The 20,710-nt window shown below is 43.2% G+C and overlaps 2 protein-coding genes across 9 annotated transcripts in view; one reads left to right on the top strand and one right to left on the bottom strand.

Moving 5' to 3' along the window:
• LOC310662490 (TGF-beta receptor type-2-like) overlaps positions 1-9,131 on the top strand; it is a 47,399-nt gene extending 38,268 nt beyond the window's left edge. For 2 of the 5 annotated variants that reach the window (XM_083409426.1, XM_083409423.1), the window contains exons 5-8: positions 1,130-1,271; positions 2,845-2,972; positions 4,582-4,764; positions 5,254-6,043. In XM_083409426.1, the coding sequence (XP_083265552.1) occupies positions 1,130-1,271; positions 2,845-2,972; positions 4,582-4,764; positions 5,254-5,346 (546 nt within the window). In that variant the 3' untranslated portion in view covers positions 5,347-6,043. The other 3 variants (XR_014504297.1, XM_083409424.1, XM_083409425.1) reach the window with 3 other exon arrangements.
• The window catches only part of OSBPL11 (oxysterol binding protein like 11), a 47,282-nt gene continuing 32,752 nt past the window's right edge, over positions 6,181-20,710 (bottom strand). For 3 of the 4 annotated variants that reach the window (XM_083408358.1, XM_083408359.1, XM_083408360.1), the window contains exons 8-13: positions 16,426-16,566; positions 15,338-15,830; positions 12,019-12,205; positions 9,725-9,907; positions 9,067-9,220; positions 6,181-7,966 (exon numbers count right to left, since the gene is read on the bottom strand). In XM_083408358.1, coding sequence (XP_083264484.1) covers positions 7,889-7,966; positions 9,067-9,220; positions 9,725-9,907; positions 12,019-12,205; positions 15,338-15,830; positions 16,426-16,566 — 1,236 coding nt within the window. In that variant the 3' untranslated portion in view covers positions 6,181-7,888. Of the gene's footprint in view, positions 7,967-9,066; positions 9,221-9,724; positions 10,156-10,495; positions 12,206-15,337; positions 15,831-16,425; positions 16,567-20,710 lie in introns of all 4 variants that reach the window. The other variant, XR_014504140.1, reaches the window with a different exon arrangement.

Genomic DNA, 20,710 nt, shown 5'->3' with positions numbered 1-20,710 from the left:
TCTGCTTGATGGAAAGTAGAAAGATCTTAGCTTCTTTCATGCGCTAGCCATGCAAAGAGTTCTGCGCACTGTGCAAGGGGCAGTGGGGGCTGTGCCACTGGCCCCACCCCAAAACATCATTTGATTTACCAATCCCAGCTTCCATGTGTTAAGCATGGACATTTGCATAGCGGAAGCCTGCCTATATAGGTTTTCCATGTGATCTAGAACCCTGCGTGAATGGGGATCCAGGTCACATGAAAGCCTACTGCATCTGTAGAGCGTGACGCTCATAAGCTTCCCCTGGAGAGCCTGTTCAGCATGTAAATCTTGGGGGTGGGTCCAGAAGTGCTGCCTGCTGCCCTTTCCATGGATGGAGGGCCCTTCTATGTGTGAAGGGGGTCATATTGTGGGGCAAATATAACCCACAATAGCAGACAGCAGGCAGTATGAAAAAGCTCTGAAAAGGCAACGCTGCTATGGAATTTGCTGCAGGCATTCAGCATGTTCCATATACAAACATGCAACTATGATTTAAGAGAGCATCCTGCTTGTTGGTACACAATTGGCTTGGAATCACCTTTGTTGCTGAATGACAAATAGCTACTGTGTTCCGGGTTCTAGAGGTTATCTTGTTTATGGCAGCTAGTTTGTAATCAAAGGCCGGGGCTACTAGATCTTCCCAAGCTCTTTTTGCATTCAAAATCTAACACCACTGCAATACTCAATGTCTTTCCCCTCATGGTGGAGAAGCAGCAGGGAGAGGAGTGATTTGAGCAGAAAGCTGCCCACTGGACAGTAGAGTGGTACTTTCCTCCATTCAAACTCACAGCTGCCCACAGCACCTTTTGGTTTGAATGAAACAAACAGAAAACCCAGGAAAGAAGCTCTTAATTATTGTCACATCTAATTTGGGCCTTGGTTCCCATCCCAGTAAGGGCTGGTAAGTTTAGAGAAGATTTTACGGTCACTTTCCTGGCTACCCTATACTTGGACAAAAACCTAGAGATAAAGGGGTGGAGCAACTCTGGAGCACAAAAGGTCCAGTCTGTATTGCAGATCTTCTAATGCATTGCAGCCTCCTTTTAACTTGGAATCACCACAGCTTCTCTCCTCCACCCCTTCTAACATCTACTCAATTTATGGCCAGGTGGGCACTGCCAGATATATGGCTCCTGAAGTTTTGGAATCTCGAGTGAATCTCGAAGATCTGGAGTCCTTCAAACAAATGGATGTTTATTCCATGGCTCTGGTTTTATGGGAGATTGCCTCCAGGTGTGACGCCATAGGAGGTAAGTCTATACCAGCAGAGTCTTCTGTCTTCCAAGCCCCGCTTTACAGGTCCACTGGGCAAAACAAACATGGCTGTTCCAACATGCCAGAGGGAGGTGGGAGCAAACCTTAGTGCAGAGAAGCTAACCTATGGCCATCCCACCCTAGATGCTGATGAACTAAAACTCCCAATATCTCTGACTGCCAGTCATGTAGGTGGAGGCTGATGAAAGCTGTAGTTCAGCAAACATCTGGAGGGCCACAGGTTAGCCACTCCTGCCTTAGCAGAAGAACGCATTTCTCAGATGGAAGGAGGGCATCTCTTGCAAAAACGGGTCTCAGGTAGCAAGGCCGGGAAAGGCTCCTGGCCTCAGGACTCAAAAAGCCACACTGCCCATAGCCAAGGCAAATAATCCTAGGATAGATGGGCAAATGACCTGTCTCAATAGCATGGGGATTTGTGTGGCTCCACAGTGGAGATTGTATTACCTCTCTACTAGGAAATGATTGTACCATTTTATTATGTTAAAAAGAGGCGTCACTAAGAGCCTGCTAAAATGAAAGAAAATACCAAGAAGATTGAAGGAAGCGTTTGGAGTGCGAATGGCCACTAAAGGAACCCACGTTTCATCAGCAGTAACAAAAATTCATTAACGGGGATTAATTTATTGCTTTAGCATTTCCCGCTACACAATCAGGCTTTGAACTGGTAGCAGCACTGCTAACCTGTCCCGCTAATTCAAAGTGATTTGGGCTTGTGCTGATGCTAATTCTCATGAGATGCAAGTCCAGACGCTGGCATGTGGAACAGTCTACAAGGGCAGTATATGTGAAATCTATGGGCAAATGTGTTAACAGGATGGTGGTGATGGGGAGCTATACAGCACTGGTGCAATATGGATTCGGGTTCATTTATCTGTCATTACATTTATATCCCACCTTTGCTCCAAGGAACTCAAGGTGCCATGCAAAGTTTTCCCCCTTTCCACTTTTATCCTCAAAACTAACCTCAGGTTAGGCTGAGAGGCAGTGACTGGCCCAAGGTCACCCTGTGAGCTTCATGCCTGAGTGGGGACTGAACTCCTGGTCTCCCAGGTCCACCACCCTAACCACTACAACAAGCAACAAATACTTAGTGGCCTCTGCTGTGTCCTACAACGTGGTCCATTAAGGAAGTACCTGCTGTACATCCACCCACACATCCCTCTGCATCTCCACATCTCATACACAACCTGGTTGGGCTGTAGGCGCTACTACTTTTAACAGTTTACAGGTTTTAAAACAAACTGTGGGCATCAACCAACACTAAATGAAGCAAGCTTCTTTTCTGAAACATACAGTGACATTTCGACAAATCTTTAAACGTGCTGCCTGAATTTAAAAGTGTCCCCTGTTCACAACCTGGCTGCCAAGCTTTGTTATCAATGAACAGGTCTTCACCAGGTACAGCTGAAAGCCACTAGAGGTAGTTTTATTATCTGTTTCCTGGTGAATGTTCTCGGTGGCACCACAGCACTGCCCCGACAAGTACATAGTCAATGTGTATCTAAATTGCATGCACATCTAAGTAACATCAACGCTGCTTCCTTGCAGAGGTGAAGAACTATGAGCTACCATTTGGATCAAAGGTCCGGGAGCAACCCTGCATGGAGGTTATGAGAGATGTTGTATTGCATGGTCGAGGGCGTCCAGAGATACCTGGCAATTGGCTGGTGCATCAGGCAAGTACAAAAAAAGAAGGTAAAATTTATGGCTTTGCCACGAGACCACCTTCTTTTGCCTACTCCTCCCCTTGAACTGTTTCCATTCAAGCTTATAACTGAGAACTGGTGCCCGAGTTTGTTTTCTTCTTTCCTCCTCATCCGTTTTGGTTTCTTTTCTTTTTAGATCGTAAGCCTGAGGGCAGGGGCAGTCTTATTTGTTATTGATCTCATGTTATTGATCTCTGGAAGCCCTTCCTCTGAAGAGCAGGGCAAAAATGCTTTCAATAAATATTTCTGAGCAGGAGACCTAGAAGTGTGTGGCTACACAAACAACATTTGCAGAAAATTTGAAGCCCCCTCCCCTGCCCCCCAAAAAACACTGTCCCCCCCCCCAGGTTTCTGAGGCAAAATTGAAATGAACATACTTACCGTATTTTTCGCCCTATAGGATGCACTGGCCCATAGGACGCACCTCGGGTTTTTTTTGGGGGGGGGGATGAATTAAAAAAAATTATTTCCCCCCCCCCCAGCCGTGGGGCTGGGGCGGGGGAAGCCCGAGCTTCCCCCGACCCCAGCCCACAGAACAGGCTGCTGCCCGCAAAGCCTTGCAAGCCCGCGGGAACTCCCCCCGGGCGTGCAAGGCTTGCGGACATCTGCCCGAAGCACGGGGCATGTTCCACAGCGCGCCCCATGCTTCCAGCTGCAGGCTGCCGCCCCAAGCCTTGCGCGCCCGCGGGAACTCCCGTCGGGCTCGCAAGGCTTGCCGATAGCTTCCTGAAGCCCCACAGATTTCCCCTTCATTTTTGGAGGGGAAAAAGTGTGTCCTATAGGGCGAAAAATACGGTACTTTCTTATCAAACCTAATATGTTTTAACATAAAATGCATCCTAACTTGGCATAGTACAATTTTATATTTGGCATATTTCTGAAATGCAGAGAGTTGCCCTCTGTATGTTTACTCATAACTAATACTGATTACTAGTACCTATGATTACAGTCTCAGAAGAATAATTTTTTACGTTTTGAAGAATAATTTTTTACGTTTTGTACAAGCACCGTTGCAAATGCACCCAGCATTGAAGAGAGCAAGCTGTCAACTGCTACCGTATGCTGCCTGCACATTTTCTCATCTTAGTTTCTTGCAATTTGAAGGGGGGGGGGACCTAAAAGCAGAAATCAATAATTTTGTATTAAACAAAGTGAAGTGTGCTCGGTGGACAAAAATGGCCTCATATAGTCACAGTCCTCTCATGAACAGTCCTCTTCTTAAGGCATTGTCCTGAGAGATGCCCCCCCCCCTTTCCATTATAACAGTGCCCAAGACCCTTCCAGTCAATTTTTTGTTGCCCCAGCAAGTTTATTTTTTGGGAGCTGAAGGGAATACGGTGCCCCTTAATAGGGAAAAGGAAATCATGCACAAAGCCAAAAATCATGTTACTGAGCCAGTAACGCACACTGATTGCTCTTCTTTTTATTTCAAAAGTGGGCAATAATTGCAGTGAAGCAGAAGGAAGAGCACGGAGGAAGGTATCATAAATATAACGCATGTCCTTATTTTGATGCCCTGTTCGTTTTGTTCCCCCTAGATTTGAGATTGCTAACTTCCCAGCTTCCTTCTTAATTTCAGGGAATGCATTTCCTGTGTGACACCATCACAGAATGCTGGGACCATGATCCTGAAGCCAGACTCACAGCTCACTGCGTGGCGGAGCGCTTCAACCTGATGGTGCAGACGGATTGCGATGACATCCTCAACAACAACAACAACAACAGCAGCAGCAGTAGCCATGGCAGCAGCCTTGGTGATGAGGCAAGCAAAATGGGTTGCCCAATAGATGAGAATCAAGGGAGTGACAGGAATATCCAATGACTGAAGGAAGAAATAAAAGCTGGACAGAAGCACCAATGGGCATGCCACTCAGAAAAAATATATACCTCCCCCAAACCCCATTTAGTTCTCTGAATGAATAAAACGTATTTATAAGCCCTTTTAATTTACTAGGCAAAAAGGCAGAGTCACTGTATTATGTTCAGCACGCAATATAAATAATTTTATACTTATTTTAAATGTATAACACAAAAAAATTCTTTATTTTTAAAAAGATTCACAATTAATAGGCATTTTTTTTTAAAAAAAACCCATCCAATCTTCATTCTTTACGAGGGGGTAAGGCAGAGTCTTGACCCTAGCCTGTTATTAGATCACACAAGAAATTGCTGGAACCATTAGGTGTTAATCAGAGAAGAACTCCATTCGCTTGCTTTTAAAAAATAATAATAAATTTTTCTATTAACACAGGCTTCCAAAGTTTTGAAAAATTTGTTACATCTCTCAAAGACTTTGAAGAAACCCAATATTGATACCATGTTTATTCCTAAAGTTAAGGTTTGACACCTAACTGTCTGCAAACTTTCCTTCCTAATTTCCACTATTGTCATCTCAGCCAAAACCCACATTTTGTCTAACCAGCTTATTTGTTCTTTAAGCTGTCCTTTCACTTCAATAGAACATCTATTAAATTAGAACTCCAAAGGAATGCAATGTGGGCTTCCAAGAAAGAGCCAGGGCTTTTCAGCATCCCACCCTTTCCACACGAGTACCGCACGCCACCTGAAAAGCCACTTGTGAAAGTCACTGCTCTCTTTGGACAAGACAAGGCGTTGGCTACTGGATGAGGAAGATCTCTGCACAGGCATGGGGCTCTCTGGATTCTGGACTAAGATTGCAACTGTAAGCATACTGGGGAACTTAAGTTCTATTGAAACCAACAGGAGATATTTGAACTATATATATTTATGTTTCACAGTGAAAGACACTGGCTTGTGCGGAAACCTGGCATTCTGTAGCAACTAGTGGCAGATTTCTATTTCTTTTGTTATTTTGAATGGGCTGCTTTCCACAAAAACTATACAAGTAGTTCATGGAAGCATATAGCTTGCCTACAATGCCAAAGCACCATCTCATCTTAACTTGCAAAAGCTGTGCAAGCTCTCTATGAAGAGAAATGTGGATGCTTCAGAAGTGGCATTTGTGTCATCTGCATGTTTGAATAGACCAGAGCAGTGTGGGACAGGAGAGAGAGAGAGAGAGAGAGAGAGAGCAGAGATATTCTTTAAAGCCCACAAATTCTGAACTGAAAAATCCTATTCCACAATTTGAAGCTGAATATGCTGTCAGCATTGAGCACCACAATGATATGAACACAGACAAAAAACAAACAAACAGTTCCGTTTGGTAGCTTTATTTCCTTCCCTCCCCATTTTCTCACACATGGAATTGTACACTAGTCGCATTAAGATTTCAGTGCATTTCACAGCAAAAAAAAAAGTACAAGGGAATCTTAACACATGTGCATACCCCCCCCCCCCAATTCCCCCAAACACTTTTCAGACTTTGTGGAAAATGAGGGTGATTACTTAACCACTCTCTCGGGTGCATTCGGATAACCTTTTCCCTTAATATGGAAGAAAAAAACTAAACACACTTGACCAGCACACACAGAGTTTGAAGGTTTTCATGATGGCAGGGAGAGGCCCCACTGTTGACACAAACCAGAAGATGACAGATAATGGTATATACACTGATTGGAAGACTACATCAGAAGAAACACAGTAAGGCACCACTCTTAGAAAAATTAAGGTAGCTTGTAGTAACAAGAATGAAAGCCATAAATCAGTACTATTCTTAATTGCCAGCAATTCTTAGACTTCAATAAAATATTGGTATCATAAAAAACAATGGACGATTTTACCTGAACATGGTTTTCCGGTATCAGATTGCAAGTGGTTTTGTATGTAGTCCCATAGCAAAAAAAAAAGCCTTCTCAGGTGTTGTAGAAAAACCAAAGTGACGGTCTTTTTGTACTCAGCGGGGACACAAAGATGTCTGACTCGGAACTTACACAGAAGACAAATGAAATCACTTGTCTGGGCAACCTGGAACACTGACTCTGTCTCAGAGATGATCCATGGAGAACAGTGAGTGGAGGCAATGAAGTATATATATAGATATTTTAAAAAGGACACATCAGTCAGGTCTGAGCTTCAGTCTCTTCAAAGAGACAGAACATCTTCAGGGTATTTACAGCAGTTTGCTAAGGAAATGAAGCTGGGGGGGAGGTTAAGGGAAATTCTAGAGCTCAAAATTGTTCTGAATTTTACGCTTCTCCTTCCACCTTTCTCTCCACAACTCTTTCACATATAGGAAACACCCCATAGTTACAATTCTAATCTACTTTAGAAGGTTGTGGGGGGGGAGGAGGGTTTTTTTTTATTAAAAAAAGGTGAGGTTTACGTGACTCCCTCATTCTTCCCCAGCCATGCACACATTGCCTCCGAAGAATAATTAAAAAAAGAAGTGTCAAGTCCTGATCCAGACAGTTCAATAACACTGATTCCAAGGTCAACATGAAGAGCTTCCTCTTCAAGGTTTTCAGCAGGAATAATAATTCAGAGCAGCAAAAGGTGTTTCTCTATACGGGCACTGAGTAGTTCAGAAACAAGGGGGAAATGGAGCACAGATTGGGAAGAACTGTTCAGCTATTATTCCAGAAGCAATTCCACTTGGGCAGAACAGCACAGCAGCTCTGAATGCTACTGTTTCTAGAAGATTATTTTATATATATATAAAACATCTTAGGCAGCTTTTGCAGTAGGTGTGCTTAGAAAGAATACAATACACAGTTCAGATAAAATCTTCAGTGCCATATAAAATGTTTTTTGAAGTGGGGGGAGAAGACATACCTGACAAGGTTCTCTCTCTCGCTATCTTTTGATTTTCTGCAACTTTAAAGTGCCCTAGTAGTTTATTCCATTATGCTTACTTAATTTTGTGCAATCGTATAAAAATCCCAAAGGACTGTTAGTGAGACACAGCATTTTGGAAGTTGTAGGGATTAGAACAAAAGAGAAGAATAATTTTGAAGAAATGTCATCTAGTTTGTGTCTGCTGGTTGATTTTGTACGGCAGGCATTCTTTTCCAAAGAGGGTTATAATAAACCCAGCCCTCTCCCTGCAATTCAAACAGAGAAGATGATTACTGAGTTGAAGAAAAATTCTCCATGTAAATTCAATGGCGAATGCTAATTGTCCTAAGAACTGAGTAGTACACTACTGCCCAGAGACTGACCATAATATCTGAAACCACAATTTGATCCTTCTCACTATCCACAGTTTAAACAAGCCACAGTTGCCTGAGTTTGGATAACTCCAGGAAACCCACAAATTTCAAATCAGAAGCTGAATTTACAGGTACAAAACTGGAGAGTTGGAAGGGGACTATATATGCCTGAGGTTCATTATGACCCCCTTAGCAGAAAACCAGAGCTTTCTAATACATCTAGGAACACAGGTGACCATTGTTCTCACCCTGGCATCTGATTGGCTACTGTGAGAACAGGAAGGAGTAGATGGGCTCTTTTTATGTTCTTCCAGGAAGCTGCCTTACACTATGCCAGACTATTGATCCATCTAGCTCAAAATTGCCCACATTGTTTGGCAGTGGCTCTGCAAGGTTTCAGATAAGAACATTCCCAGTCCTACTTGGAGAAGCCAAGGATTGAATTTAGGCCCTTCTGCATACAAGTCAGATGCTCCAACGCTGAACTACAGATGAACTGAGTCAGTGTATCGTCTGGCCCTTACAAGGCAAGAAAGCCTAATTTTGGACTTCCTCCTTGGGCGCTAGAGATTCTTCACCATAGCAGCTAATAGTTCATATTAGGAGATCCCTTGTTCAAATCTCAGCCACAGACAAGTCACAATATCTTATGCTTGCAAGATAAGGATAATAATGCTAACCTACTAGACAGGATTGTTGCAAATGTGACTTATTAATATGAAGCCAAAACTGCAGTTCAGTTCCAAAAAGAAGCATATACATTGAGCATGTAGAGAAAGTGAAGGCATTAATCTATAAAATAAAGTGGCAACAAAAATGTTCCAGCAGAGGCTATTTCTTTTCAACTATCTTCTGTTTATATGTGAGCTTTTCAAAAAAATGCAAAGAACTAAGCAGAGAATATTTTTTATATTTACAGAGGCAAGCAGTAGCCCCTATGACATGCTGGAAGCTTGGCATTTTAAATATTCAACTTGTGTTGAGTTACTTACATCTTTGACGAAGTACTTAGTTTGCCACGGTTCTCCTGTCTCAGCCCGGAGTCGTTCTTCATTTCTCTGCCGTTCCTCAAGTGCTTTCTTATGCTCTGTCGCCTTATCAATGTCCCCGTCCCTCAGAGACTCTGTCACATGTTGCCACAGCTTCCTAAATTAAAAAAGGTACAGCTGACTTCAAGCTCTCTTAGCAGGTCAGTGTGTTGTCAATACTTGCAGCACATGAGCAGAATTCACAGCTATAATCTTGGCTCCTCTTAGATTAAGAATAAGGTGAAATGAAAGGCAAGAAGGAACTGCCTCCGTATCCTGGAAGGGCTTTCTCTCCAGAAAAAATTATGAGAAACTTGCTGTGCAATATAGAATATAGCTGTTACCCAACTGAAGAATAAAAATGCATGGAAGCAGTGGAGAACCTCAGTGCAGCCACATTTAACGAAAGTGCCAAACCACTCTGTGAAGAGCCTCTAATTCTCTGGGCCATTTTTTGAAGAGCCTCCTATGCTCATTTTGGTTTTCCTTAGGTTTTCCTAACACATTTTTTTTAAAAAAAAACACCACTTTGGCTCCCACAAATATGAATGAAAAAGAAATGCAGGCATCTAAGTATACCCAGTAAGTGTTAATTGCGAAAACATAAAAGAACTTCTCTTACCTGGATTCAAATGCCCCTTGTTTCTCAATGGGTCGGACTCGTTTTCTTGTGACAGACAGCTTTGTCAAGTCCATGCATTTTGTCTCTCCATTGCTGTAGGTGAATTCAAGGATGCTATTCCATTCCCCTTGCACTCTACAGACAACAGTGTTGGTAGCATTCTGTTTCACCTCACCGGTAACCCTAAAAAAACAGCATTCAAAAAGTAAAATGTGACAATAGCTGGATTAGCCCACGCTCTGTATTCATGTAGGGATACAGCTCACATTGTGTTATTTCTTTTTAGAAACAGGGGAATACATGCAAGTTCTAGTACAGCAATATTTGAGTGCTCGTCATCTTCTTTGCAAATGTGTTTTTAAAAGCTACATTTCTAATGTTTAACTGTGCAGCTAGTTCAAAATAGTTTTCAAAAGAAACAAAACAGTAAACTTAAAAGGTAAAGGTACCCCTGCCCGTATGGGCCAGTCTTGCCAGACTCTAGGGTTGTGCGCTCATCTCACTCTAAAGGCCGGGAGCCAGTGCTGTCCGAAGACACTTCTGGGTCACGTGGCCAGCGCACACGGAATGTCGTTTACCTTCCCGCTAGTAAGTGGTCCCTATTTATCTACTTGCACCCGAGGGTGCTTTCGAACTGCTGGGTTGGCAGGCGCTGGGAACGAACGACAGGAGCGCACCCCGCCGCGGGGATTCGAACCGCCGACCTTTCGATCGGCAAGTCCTAGGTGCTGAGGCTTTAACCCACAGCGCCACCCGCGTCCCATAGTAAACTTAGGAGCCCACTAATTATTTTTGCACTCATCTCTTGCATTTTACTTCTTTAAAAATCATTGTTTTCTATTGATGGCAACTCAAGAATTTCATGCCATGGAGGGTTGAGAGAGAGAGGGAGAGAGACTTAAGTATGTGGCTTGCCAATTAATACTGAACAACAAAGTTTAATGGGAACTTCACCAAATTTACCAAATCTAGCGTACCAAAAAAAAAGAGCATTTTGCTTACAATTCAATGCTAGATGAGTTTCTGGTGGTCTCCTCTAAGCTTTCTAAGATAGGAATACATTAGACTGGATAAACGTTCCTCTGCAACACGGGTGGCTACCCTGTAGCCCTCTGGCTGTTGCTGGACTCCAACTCCCATCAGTCCCAACCAGCATGGCCAATGGTCAGGCATAAGGGGAGCCGCAGTCCAACAACCTCTTGAAAGGCTATTGGTTGGCCACTGCTACCTTAACATGCTGATTACAGAGAAGTATTGCAGATTTTGGATTACAGAGAAGTATGCAGTTTTCCCAACATCCTGTTAAAAATACCAATACCAACCAATACTAAATATGAAATAGTGTCTAGATATTATATTCTATTTTAGGTAAAACTCCCTGGAACCAGATGTTTCCCTAGCATTATTTTAAACCTAAGCAAATGCAAATTGTACTATGGAAGCCAACTTCTGCCTCAGCAATTCAGCTGTGCACAATACAGTTCCGCTCAATAAAAAGTATTTAATAGTAAAGTTCTCTGAAAAATCTATAGTGACGTTATTTTCATTACAATATGAACTAGCAGCAGAGTCACTATGACAGCATTTTCTCTCTCTTGTACTTATGACTACAAAAAAGCTCAGACAAACACTAATCCAAAGTCCCATTGGTAACTGAAACTACAGACAAGTGCTTTGATGTATTTGAAATAGTTATTGGCCATCTTTCAAGGCAAATGCTCTCTCAAGGCACTTGATATAGAAGCTTAATATTAGGAAGCACAATTTCAATAGCACAACACAATACATAACATTCTGCTATTATTTCCCACTACTTCCTTGCCAGGGGCCAGAGTTCAATCAATCTTTTGCAAATATTTAACTAGTTAAATAAATCAAGGTGGTTTTAGACGCTGAAAATCTAGTTGAGATTCCTGCACTGCAGGGGGTTGGACTAGATGACCCTGAGGACCCCTTCCAACTCTACAATTCTCTGAAGATCCTTTTCGAGATACTGAGACTCTTTGACTTGAAAGCAACATTCCAGCAAGCACCAAAAGTATTTCAGAAAAGGTTTAGCTTCCTTTTAAATGTCCTTCTCAAGTTTTCAGAACAAAGTGGTGAAGTAGCTTGCTTAGATCAGTAGTAGTAGTTGTAGTAGCAGCAGCAGCAGCAGCAGCATCATACATGGACTTCGTTTTTACAACATCCAGCTCAAAAGAGGAAGATGAAAAGATGCCATTCCCATAAGAAAGTTACCTGCAATTGATTCTGCACTACATTATACAAAACGCCTGCCAACCATAAATACTTACCGGTGAAGCTTGCCGCCATAGAATGGTTTGGTATGGAAAGTAATACTTGCAGAGTATCCCGTTTTTGCACAGTTAACACTGACTTTTCCTCCCAGTTCTACCCAAGGGACAGTCAGAATTGACCGAGCATATGCACAAGGCAGAGAAAACGTGTATTCCTCTCCATGGTCCAAGAGACTTAAAATACCTGCGAGACAAGAGAGATGCACATCATCTCCACAATAACAGAAACAAATAATTCATACTCCCCATATTTATGCAGAGAACCAGGACATTTTTTTAATCATTTAGTATCGTCAATGATATACTGAAGGTGACAACAGCCCTTTCCTTTTAACTCACAGAGGAGCTACTTGCACAAACAGTATAGGGCTGTATCCAACCAAGCTTGTTTGTTTATAAAAATATTTATATATTGCTATTTTATAAAGTTATCAGAGTGGTTTACAACAAAAGTACATAAAAGCATGCAGCAAAAACCATATTAGAAAGATTAAAATCAGTTGCTGTTCCGTTAGTGCAAAGACTTTTCCCTGTGCAATATAACTTCTTCCCCTGAGATGACCCCCCCCCCCCCCAACGAGCCTGCAAATATGTTCTGGAGGGTTGGGAGATTCTTTGGAATAGATAGGAAGAAGTCCTATTGCATAGGTGGAAATCCTTGCTCTAACAGGACTTTGTTGTATATACAACCTGTAGTATATCTGTTAGGAAATTACGATCATTAATTGTAAAGACAGAAGATATACCCCCTGTTTTCCTGTGAGAGACAAAATTAATTGGGTTCATCTCCATTTGCATTTTCTACTTAAGAGGCCAACATAGTTTAGAACAGTAAAGCCTATGACCCTTCCCCCCCCCATCACAATTCCTCTACATTTCTGAGGCTTGCTGGTATCTATGTCTTACTGTGACTTGTCAAAACAACCCTACATTACAAAAAATGTCTCCACTGTATAATGTTGAGCAACGGAGTAAGATTAGTTTTGGGTGCAAGATGGACGGCATCGCCTCTCACAAGGAACTAGAGCAAAGCAACAGTTTCAGAAAAAAGGGGTCTGTGCGCCTGAAATTCTGTAGGAAATATCTGAAATTAACAGAAATGCGCAATGCAAAAGAAGCAAAGAAGAAACTGTTGATACTGAATGGAATGCATACTAGGGCCAGGACATAAAGGTAAAGTAAAGGTAAAGGTACCCCTGCCCGTACGGGCCAGTCTTGACATACTCTAGGGTTGTGCGTCCATCTCACTCAAAGAGGCCGGGGGCCAGCGCTGTCCGAAGACACTTCCGGGTCACGTGGCCAGCGTGACATCGCTGCTCTGGCGAGTCAGAGCCGCACACGGAAACGCCGTTTACCTTCCCGCTAGTAAGCGGTCCCTATTTATCTACTTGCACCCGGGAGTGCTTTCGAACTGCTAGGTTGGCAGGCGCTGGGACCGAACAGCGGGAGCGCACCCCGCCGCGGGGATTCGAACCGCCCACCTTTCGATCGGCAAGCCCTAGGCGCTGAGGCTTTTACCCACAGCACCACCCGCGTCCCCAGGGCCAGGACATAGGCATCATAAAAGAAGACGCAAAATACATCATTTGGAGACAAACTTTTTTATCATTTTCATGTGCTACAAGATTACCGAACTTTGTCCCAGCTGCTCCTAAAACAACTGAGGTCCCCTGTAAATTCTGACAGGACTGGAGCCTTCTCTTCTTCTCTGACCAAGAGACCAAAGAGAGGTTGCCCTTGGAAGGAGACCTAATCCTGTAGTCTGTTGCATCAGCAGCTGGCTGGGTCAGAGGGCATAAAAGCTCAGCTGCCCTTGGGTGGTAGGCTTGCCACCAAAAGGGTGACACTAAAGGAGTTCATTCCTCATAAGGTGTCTGTGCTTCTTGCACAGGGTGAGAACCTGGACAGTGAATTGTATGACTGGAAAAAGTTGCCAGATTCTCCCAGGGCAAGAGCCTGCAATGTGAATATGAGGCAGGATGGAGTGTGGCAGGGACTGGGTGGTTTGTACATGCTTTTAGTAAAGCTGTTCTTAACCAGCTAGATACCTTCTGGGATAACTGATGGGTGGTAGTACATTTTTTGTTGTTGGGCTGTTATTTATATTGTGGGCTTGTGAAGAGCTCAACATGGTTAGGGTGAGAAATGGTTATGGGAGACAAGTTATCACTGAAGTTGAGGGAGAGGCTATTTACACCTTGATTCTTTCTCCCACCTCTCCCATGGCTGGGTTCCTGGTGGTTCATCTGCTGTGGCCATCAGCCTGTCCATGGTGCATATGAGACCTGGGTGGGCAAGCTGGGAGTTGATCTGACTCAGCTCTGCCCACCTGACTGCAGCATCAGCACAAGCTACAGAGATAGGGTGGCAATGGAGTGGATGTGGCCCATAGTACTTCCACCTATACCACCAGAAAAAAACCCTGTCTTGGAGCTGGTTGTTGGGGCCTGTACCTGTTGTTGGGCCAAGAAGACAGTCAGCAAGGGTCACTGCTGGTTTACCATCTACTCTGCTGCTCACCAGCTTATCTGACCAAGCTGATGGGCATGGTGATGGAGGAACCCCTAACAATAGTCCTGGATGATGTCAACATCCATGCAGAGGATGCCTCAGGTGTTCCTTTTCAGGACTTCATGGCCTCCATGACAGCCATGGGGCTGTCCCAAGTTATTAGTGACCCAACACACTGGCCAGGGCACACCCTCAATCTGGTCTTTGCTCCAGATGGAGGAAGGGGTTGTCTGGAAGTAGCAGGGGGCTCATAGTCAAACCACTTTCTGGTGAAGTATGGTCTAATGGCTTTGATCCACCCCTGCAGGGGTGGGGTACTGAATTGGAGGGCCCACCCCCACCACTGGAGATTAATGGAATCCAATGGGTGCCTAAATGCCCTGGGCCTTTTTCCCAGAGAGTAGACAATCTGTTTGAAACTTAGTTGCTCTGTTGAACAGTGAAGCACAATGAGCTCTTGACATGGCCATCCCTGAGCATCTCAGACACCATGGAGCCCCGTCTTCACAGGTTAGATCAGTGCTCCCCAACCAGGGCCCATATGGCCCCTGGGGTCCCCCAGGATATTCCGGGGGGGGGGCACAGGCCTGGGGGGCCACAGCACACAGCTGCCCCCCTTGGCTATGTCCATGGGCAGGCCAAAGGAAGGAAACAAGGTCGGAAGGGGGCCACAGTTGGAAAAAGATTGGAAGACACTGGGTTAGCTGACAAGTAAAGCACAAGTGGTGAAAGACACACTGTGAAACCGACCAAATGTGAGTGAGCCTATTGTGGCAAGTGGCTAATTGCAGCGTTCTTCACTTACCTTCGCCAACCATAGTCACTCCTATTGACATTCCTAGGAATTTACTTTTAGTCCAGACGTGAGCATTGACACACATATTCCTTTCTACACATTCGGCATAAAACCCTGAGACTGGAGGGTGATGGGACACTTGTTCAGCTACAAATCTGACTGTGTGGTAGTCCGATTCTGCTTGTTCCTGTGACTCAGATTCTGAGACAGTCCCTTGCTCAGAGAGGGAATGGGACGAAGAGTTACTACTCGTGTCGGACGGTACTCGGCTCCTCCACGAGCAGTGAAACGTTTCCCCGATGATCGGGTTGTATGGCTTTTTCGCTATCGCCCCTTTGCGACCTTCATGAAAGGAAGTGAGGTAATATTCCACAAAGCGGATCATCCTCTCCTCAGGGCTGGCGCCGCTGGAAATCGCAATGAAGAGATCTGGGTGGGACATGAAGTCAGCATACATTTCCAGCAAAGAGCGTTTCTCTAATATAAAAGTGGGGAGCACCACCTGAAAAGAAAGAAAGAAAGGCATGAAGCACACCTAAAGCTTCAAATTGCAAGTGATGGGATAAGGGTGTAACGCTTTTCTAAGCAAAGAGCACAACCTTAACTAGCGCAAACAAGAGGAAGACATGTTACTTTGTGTATTCTGAAAACGCTATGAAATACTTCCTCTCCCCCCTCTTCTTTAGGTGGAGGGTGGCTGTCTGAAGATAAGGCATCACTTATACTTATTGGGGCTCCCTGAGTGTTCTAGAACCCTGATTTTTCAGGGCTCTGAAATGTACACCATGGTGGTCAACAGGAAGGACAACCTGGGGTGAGATGGAACTAGTACACACACACACACACACACTGAGCAGATTCCTTATTACCCAAAAGATTTCCTAAATAAACAATTCTGAGAGCGCAGTTCAACTAGCTGATATAAATTCAGCTGGTAGGAATGTCTTCAGCGAGGGCTTTTTTGTGGGAAGGGGAGCAAAGGCTTAATTCCAAGTTAATTAAGTTGTCTGTGCAAATCCAGATGTGGCTGGGCCAGCCTTCAGTTCCAGAAGCACTTCCCTCTCAATTTCAAGAAGATTAATGTTTCCGTCACTTACTCTTGTTAAGTCCATGCCAAGTTTGAGTTGAGACAGGAGATGCAAGATAACGCTACGCTGTTCTTCCACGGCTCCAAGGTCATCCTCTTTAAGTTCACATGTATCCTCTATCTCCTCATCTGGGTTTATTTCCTCTGGTTCCTAGTGTAAATTCCAAAAACAAATGACACTTCAAATAATTTACCAGCCCTAAATATCTGGGCTTTAAACTTAATCCCTCTTCCTCCCAAGCACGACAGTTCAGTCATCCTCCCAAACCTCACAGATAATCACTCATGTCTCAAGCAACATCATTTGTAGGAGTGATACCGAACAAGCCACTTAACAACAGTTAAGGCTGCAAGTTTAATTAACAATGTGATCTTGAGAATGACAAATCAGAAGAAAGACTTAGTCCCAATTAAACATCCTAACTAATTTCTCGGGCTGACTGAAGAGAATATCACTGTTCATCCTCCACAGACACAAAAGCTCTCTTCTCCCTATGGAAGTTTCATTTTTTTAAAAAACCCACAAATTTTATTTTTAGTTTCTCTACAAAACTAGCCCATATGTATGATTTCACTTCTGGGAATAAGAGACACAAGCTAGTAAAGCTGACAGCACTCAGTTTAAACCAATGTCAGTGTATCTCCTCTGCAATATGGGTGGGATTTCAATATGTTCATTTTTTGTGTCTCTAGGGTGCTATTAAAATAGAAATAGATTTCTACATTGATAAAAAATAAAGATGGTTCAGCAATGAATAGTAGCCTTTGCTTACAAGTTCTTATGCTGTCCAGGAGCATTTTTTAATGATCTCAAACACCCACCTCAAACACACACAGGGTTTTGGTAATATGCACATATACTGTTAATTAAAAGATAGGTGTTTCATCAACTGCGTTTTAACTTCAGCTGATAGACCTGCTTAACAGATAGGTATAATCATATTTTGCCTTTGATGGAACAAAATTTTCATATTTCTAGTACTTGCTGTCAATTTTCTGAAATGAACACGACAAAATCACTGAGCGGGAAATTAAAAAACCCACTTTAATAACAATTAAATGTAAAACAAAAATAAGAGGAGTAGCATATGTTATGTTCAATGCTAATGATGCTCAGTTTCTCCTATGTAGAATGATGACTTCAAGTATTACAGATGGGAAAAAAGTGGGAACAGTAAAAGTTCTCTGACAGACTTGCCCTGAATATAAAATGTGCCAACACACAAAAAAGAAATAAATGAAGTATAGCCTGCATGTAGCCATGTATCACAGGATATGAAGTTTACTCTCCCAGAAGGAACTCCTGCTTGTCCTAAGTGGAATAGCCAACTACAAAACAGCTATAGACCAAGCATAGCAGAAGTATTTAGTAAGATGACCTGGACTGCCAGACTCAAAGGTCTATTAGCTCCAATGGCAGAGAGGGAATGATATATTCAGTATCATGTCTCACCTTGGAAGAGGCAGACTGAAGACAAAAACAGATAAGGCACACCAAGTATTTGTTTTTAATTAATTTTAATACTGTATTTTAAATTGCTGTATCTCACTCTCGAACCTTGTGGTGAAAGGCAACATTCTGAATAAACAACAAGGAGTCTTATCCACTTGGCCACTATGGTATCTATCAAAACGAGCAAAGCCTATTCAAACATGCGGACCCAGGAGTTACTCTCCATATACCACAAAATATTTGTCAGTGATATTAATAGAGACTGCTTATAGAACAGAATAACTGCGAATGCTTATTGTTCCCATGTCCCATTTGAAGTGCCCTTCAAAGCTATACTGAGTAGACATCTCCCTTTAATACTTCCTCGGAAAGGCGCAAAAACATTTCCCCCCTCTTCCCTGCTTTCTCTACAGGCGCCAAAATGCATCAGTATTTTAGGCTGTGACAACGATTCTCCAACAGTAGGCTTGGGAATGCCAGTGGGTCCCAGTGCACTTTCAAGTGGGCCTCACTGACACAGCCCACACTGTGTCTCCTCACTTGCCCGCCCTGCCCCTGCCATTTTGGTTGGACTGCTGCCAGTACCAGCAATTCCTTGCGGAGAAAGATGGGCGGGAGTCAGAGTTGGGGTGGGGGAGGAAAGGGAGTTTTCCCTTCTCTGAGAGGAAAGGGCAAGAGGATTGGAAGGAAATTAGAGATGCAAAAGGTACCTCAGGTTACAGACTCCACTAACCCAGAAATAGTACCTCGGGTTAAGAACTTTGCTTCAGGATGAGAACAGAAATCGTGCTCCGGCGGCGCGGCAGCAGCAGGAGGCCCCATTAGCTAAAGTGGTGCTTCAGGTTAAGAACAGTTTCAAGTTAAGAACGGACCTCCGGAACAATTTAAGTACTTAACCCGAGGTACCACTGTACTTAAAAATAAGTAGCAACTGGAAACGGAAAGAAAGGAGATGAGAGGAAAGCTGTTGCAGAAGAAAGAAGTGAACATAAAAGGGTAAGGGAGGAGGAAAGGAAAAACTGGCAGCTTAGGTAGATAAGGCACAAGTGTTAAAGGAGAAGAAATAACAGGAGATGAATAAAGACTTTGAAATGGGGTGGGGGAGAGTATAATATAAAAAGACTTCTCCATCTAGAGCCTCTGAATCAGCAAATTCTACCTAAAATGGGCAGGCTGAGTCATACCACCTCAGGGCCAGTATCTGTACTGCGGAACTTCTTGCCACAAGGAAATTGCTCTGCCAGGGAATTTAGAGATTTCTGAAGTGGAATTAGATATCAATAAAGAGTGATGTCAGTAACTGCCAGCTGATTATGCCTGTCTCCGTCTCTACCTGCCACCAGTTTGTAATTGTTTCTGCCCCTGCCCTGAGACCCAACAGTTTTGTAAGTGGTAGCCTTCAGTCCTCTTGAGTGGGCCCTGGGGGTAGAAAGTTTGAGAACTGCTAAATTAATTTTTCTGGGATGGAACTATGGTGGATATTCATCCCAGTGCGGGCAGAAAAGTAGCTGAGAGAACAGCCACATTCACACTACTACTGCTATTGTGGAAACTCAAAAGCTTAGCAACAGGCCTTGCTCATTCCAGCAACTGGGAGAGAATACTAAGGAATGGGGGATATAGGAGCAGAGGTTGGGGGGCAGCAAGAACAGCATAGGAAGCGGGTTATGAAACTGACTCTTGCCTATGGCTGATGAGGGAGATGTGATTTCATTTAAAATCATCTAGTTGCATCTTACTAAATGAATTTATTTATTTGCTTGTATTTGTATTTACTTGTATTCCTCTCCCAGCCTTGAAGTTCCCTGCTCACGGCATACTGCACTCCAAATTCTATTCAGTTGCATACACTCATCATTTAGGAATGCTTGGGTGTGTGGAGATTTCTGCCTCAGTGAAGAATGGGTTGGGCACCAGGTCTTTTCAGGTACAATTCAGTAACTCTTCTAGGTAACACCGTCAAGTGCTGCAAGCAACAGGGTGTGTAGTGGGAATTTGCCATCTCCTAGAGCAAAGTATGGTGGTAACCAGGGAGAAGTAAAGAAAAGCTGTAAACAGCAGTCATCAGAACAGGAGCAGCAGCCGCGACGGGGCAGGCAGAGAAAGGGAGCCTATTTTCTTGCATTGTCTCTCCAGGGTGCAAACAGCTGCTGAACTGTCAGTAAGTATGCTGGCATCACATTCTTCCGGTAAGCGTATTCCACTTCTGTAACTCAGTTTCTTCTTTGGAAGCAACCATGATTCAAAGCCTAGCTTTGGCTTCCAACTCATTAAAAAAAACTTAAACACACACACACTTTAAGTAAACTGTAAATCAAACGGGCAATCACTAAATTTCTTCATTTTTAATGTGGGAAATGAAGAAATGACAGCATCCGTTCACTACAACTTTCATTCGTGCCAAGGGTCATGGTTTGCTTTCTGAAATATGGTCATATTACAATTTTTTAATAGCTTTCATTATACCCTTTCAATTTAAGATATTTTAAGATCAGATATGTAGTTTTACAATGAGATCTTACAGCTTGTTGCTCCATTACTATTCTAATCTGCTGTTAATTTTTAAGAAAGGTATCTATAGATTAAGTGACAAAAAATATATATTAAAAACACCCAATTGCATTCTCACTTTATCTTGACTGATCTGGGCATATATACCTGGAAAGGTTTTCACCGTTTAATCTGCTTATGGCTTTGTAACTATATTTAACTGCATGGGATTTATTATAATTTACTTAATTATTCCTTTCATCAATGCTACCTTTTCCATATTTCCTCCTGTTAATGACAGGAGGGGAAAAGCTACAACTTAAGGAGTGATACCTGTACTGATACTGTGTTA

Source organism: Podarcis tiliguerta (genome assembly GCF_965153285.1).
Source record: "Podarcis tiliguerta genome assembly, chromosome: 1".
Taxonomy (NCBI): domain Eukaryota; kingdom Metazoa; phylum Chordata; class Lepidosauria; order Squamata; family Lacertidae; genus Podarcis; species Podarcis tiliguerta.
This window is presented reverse-complemented; position numbering and strand designations above follow the sequence as displayed.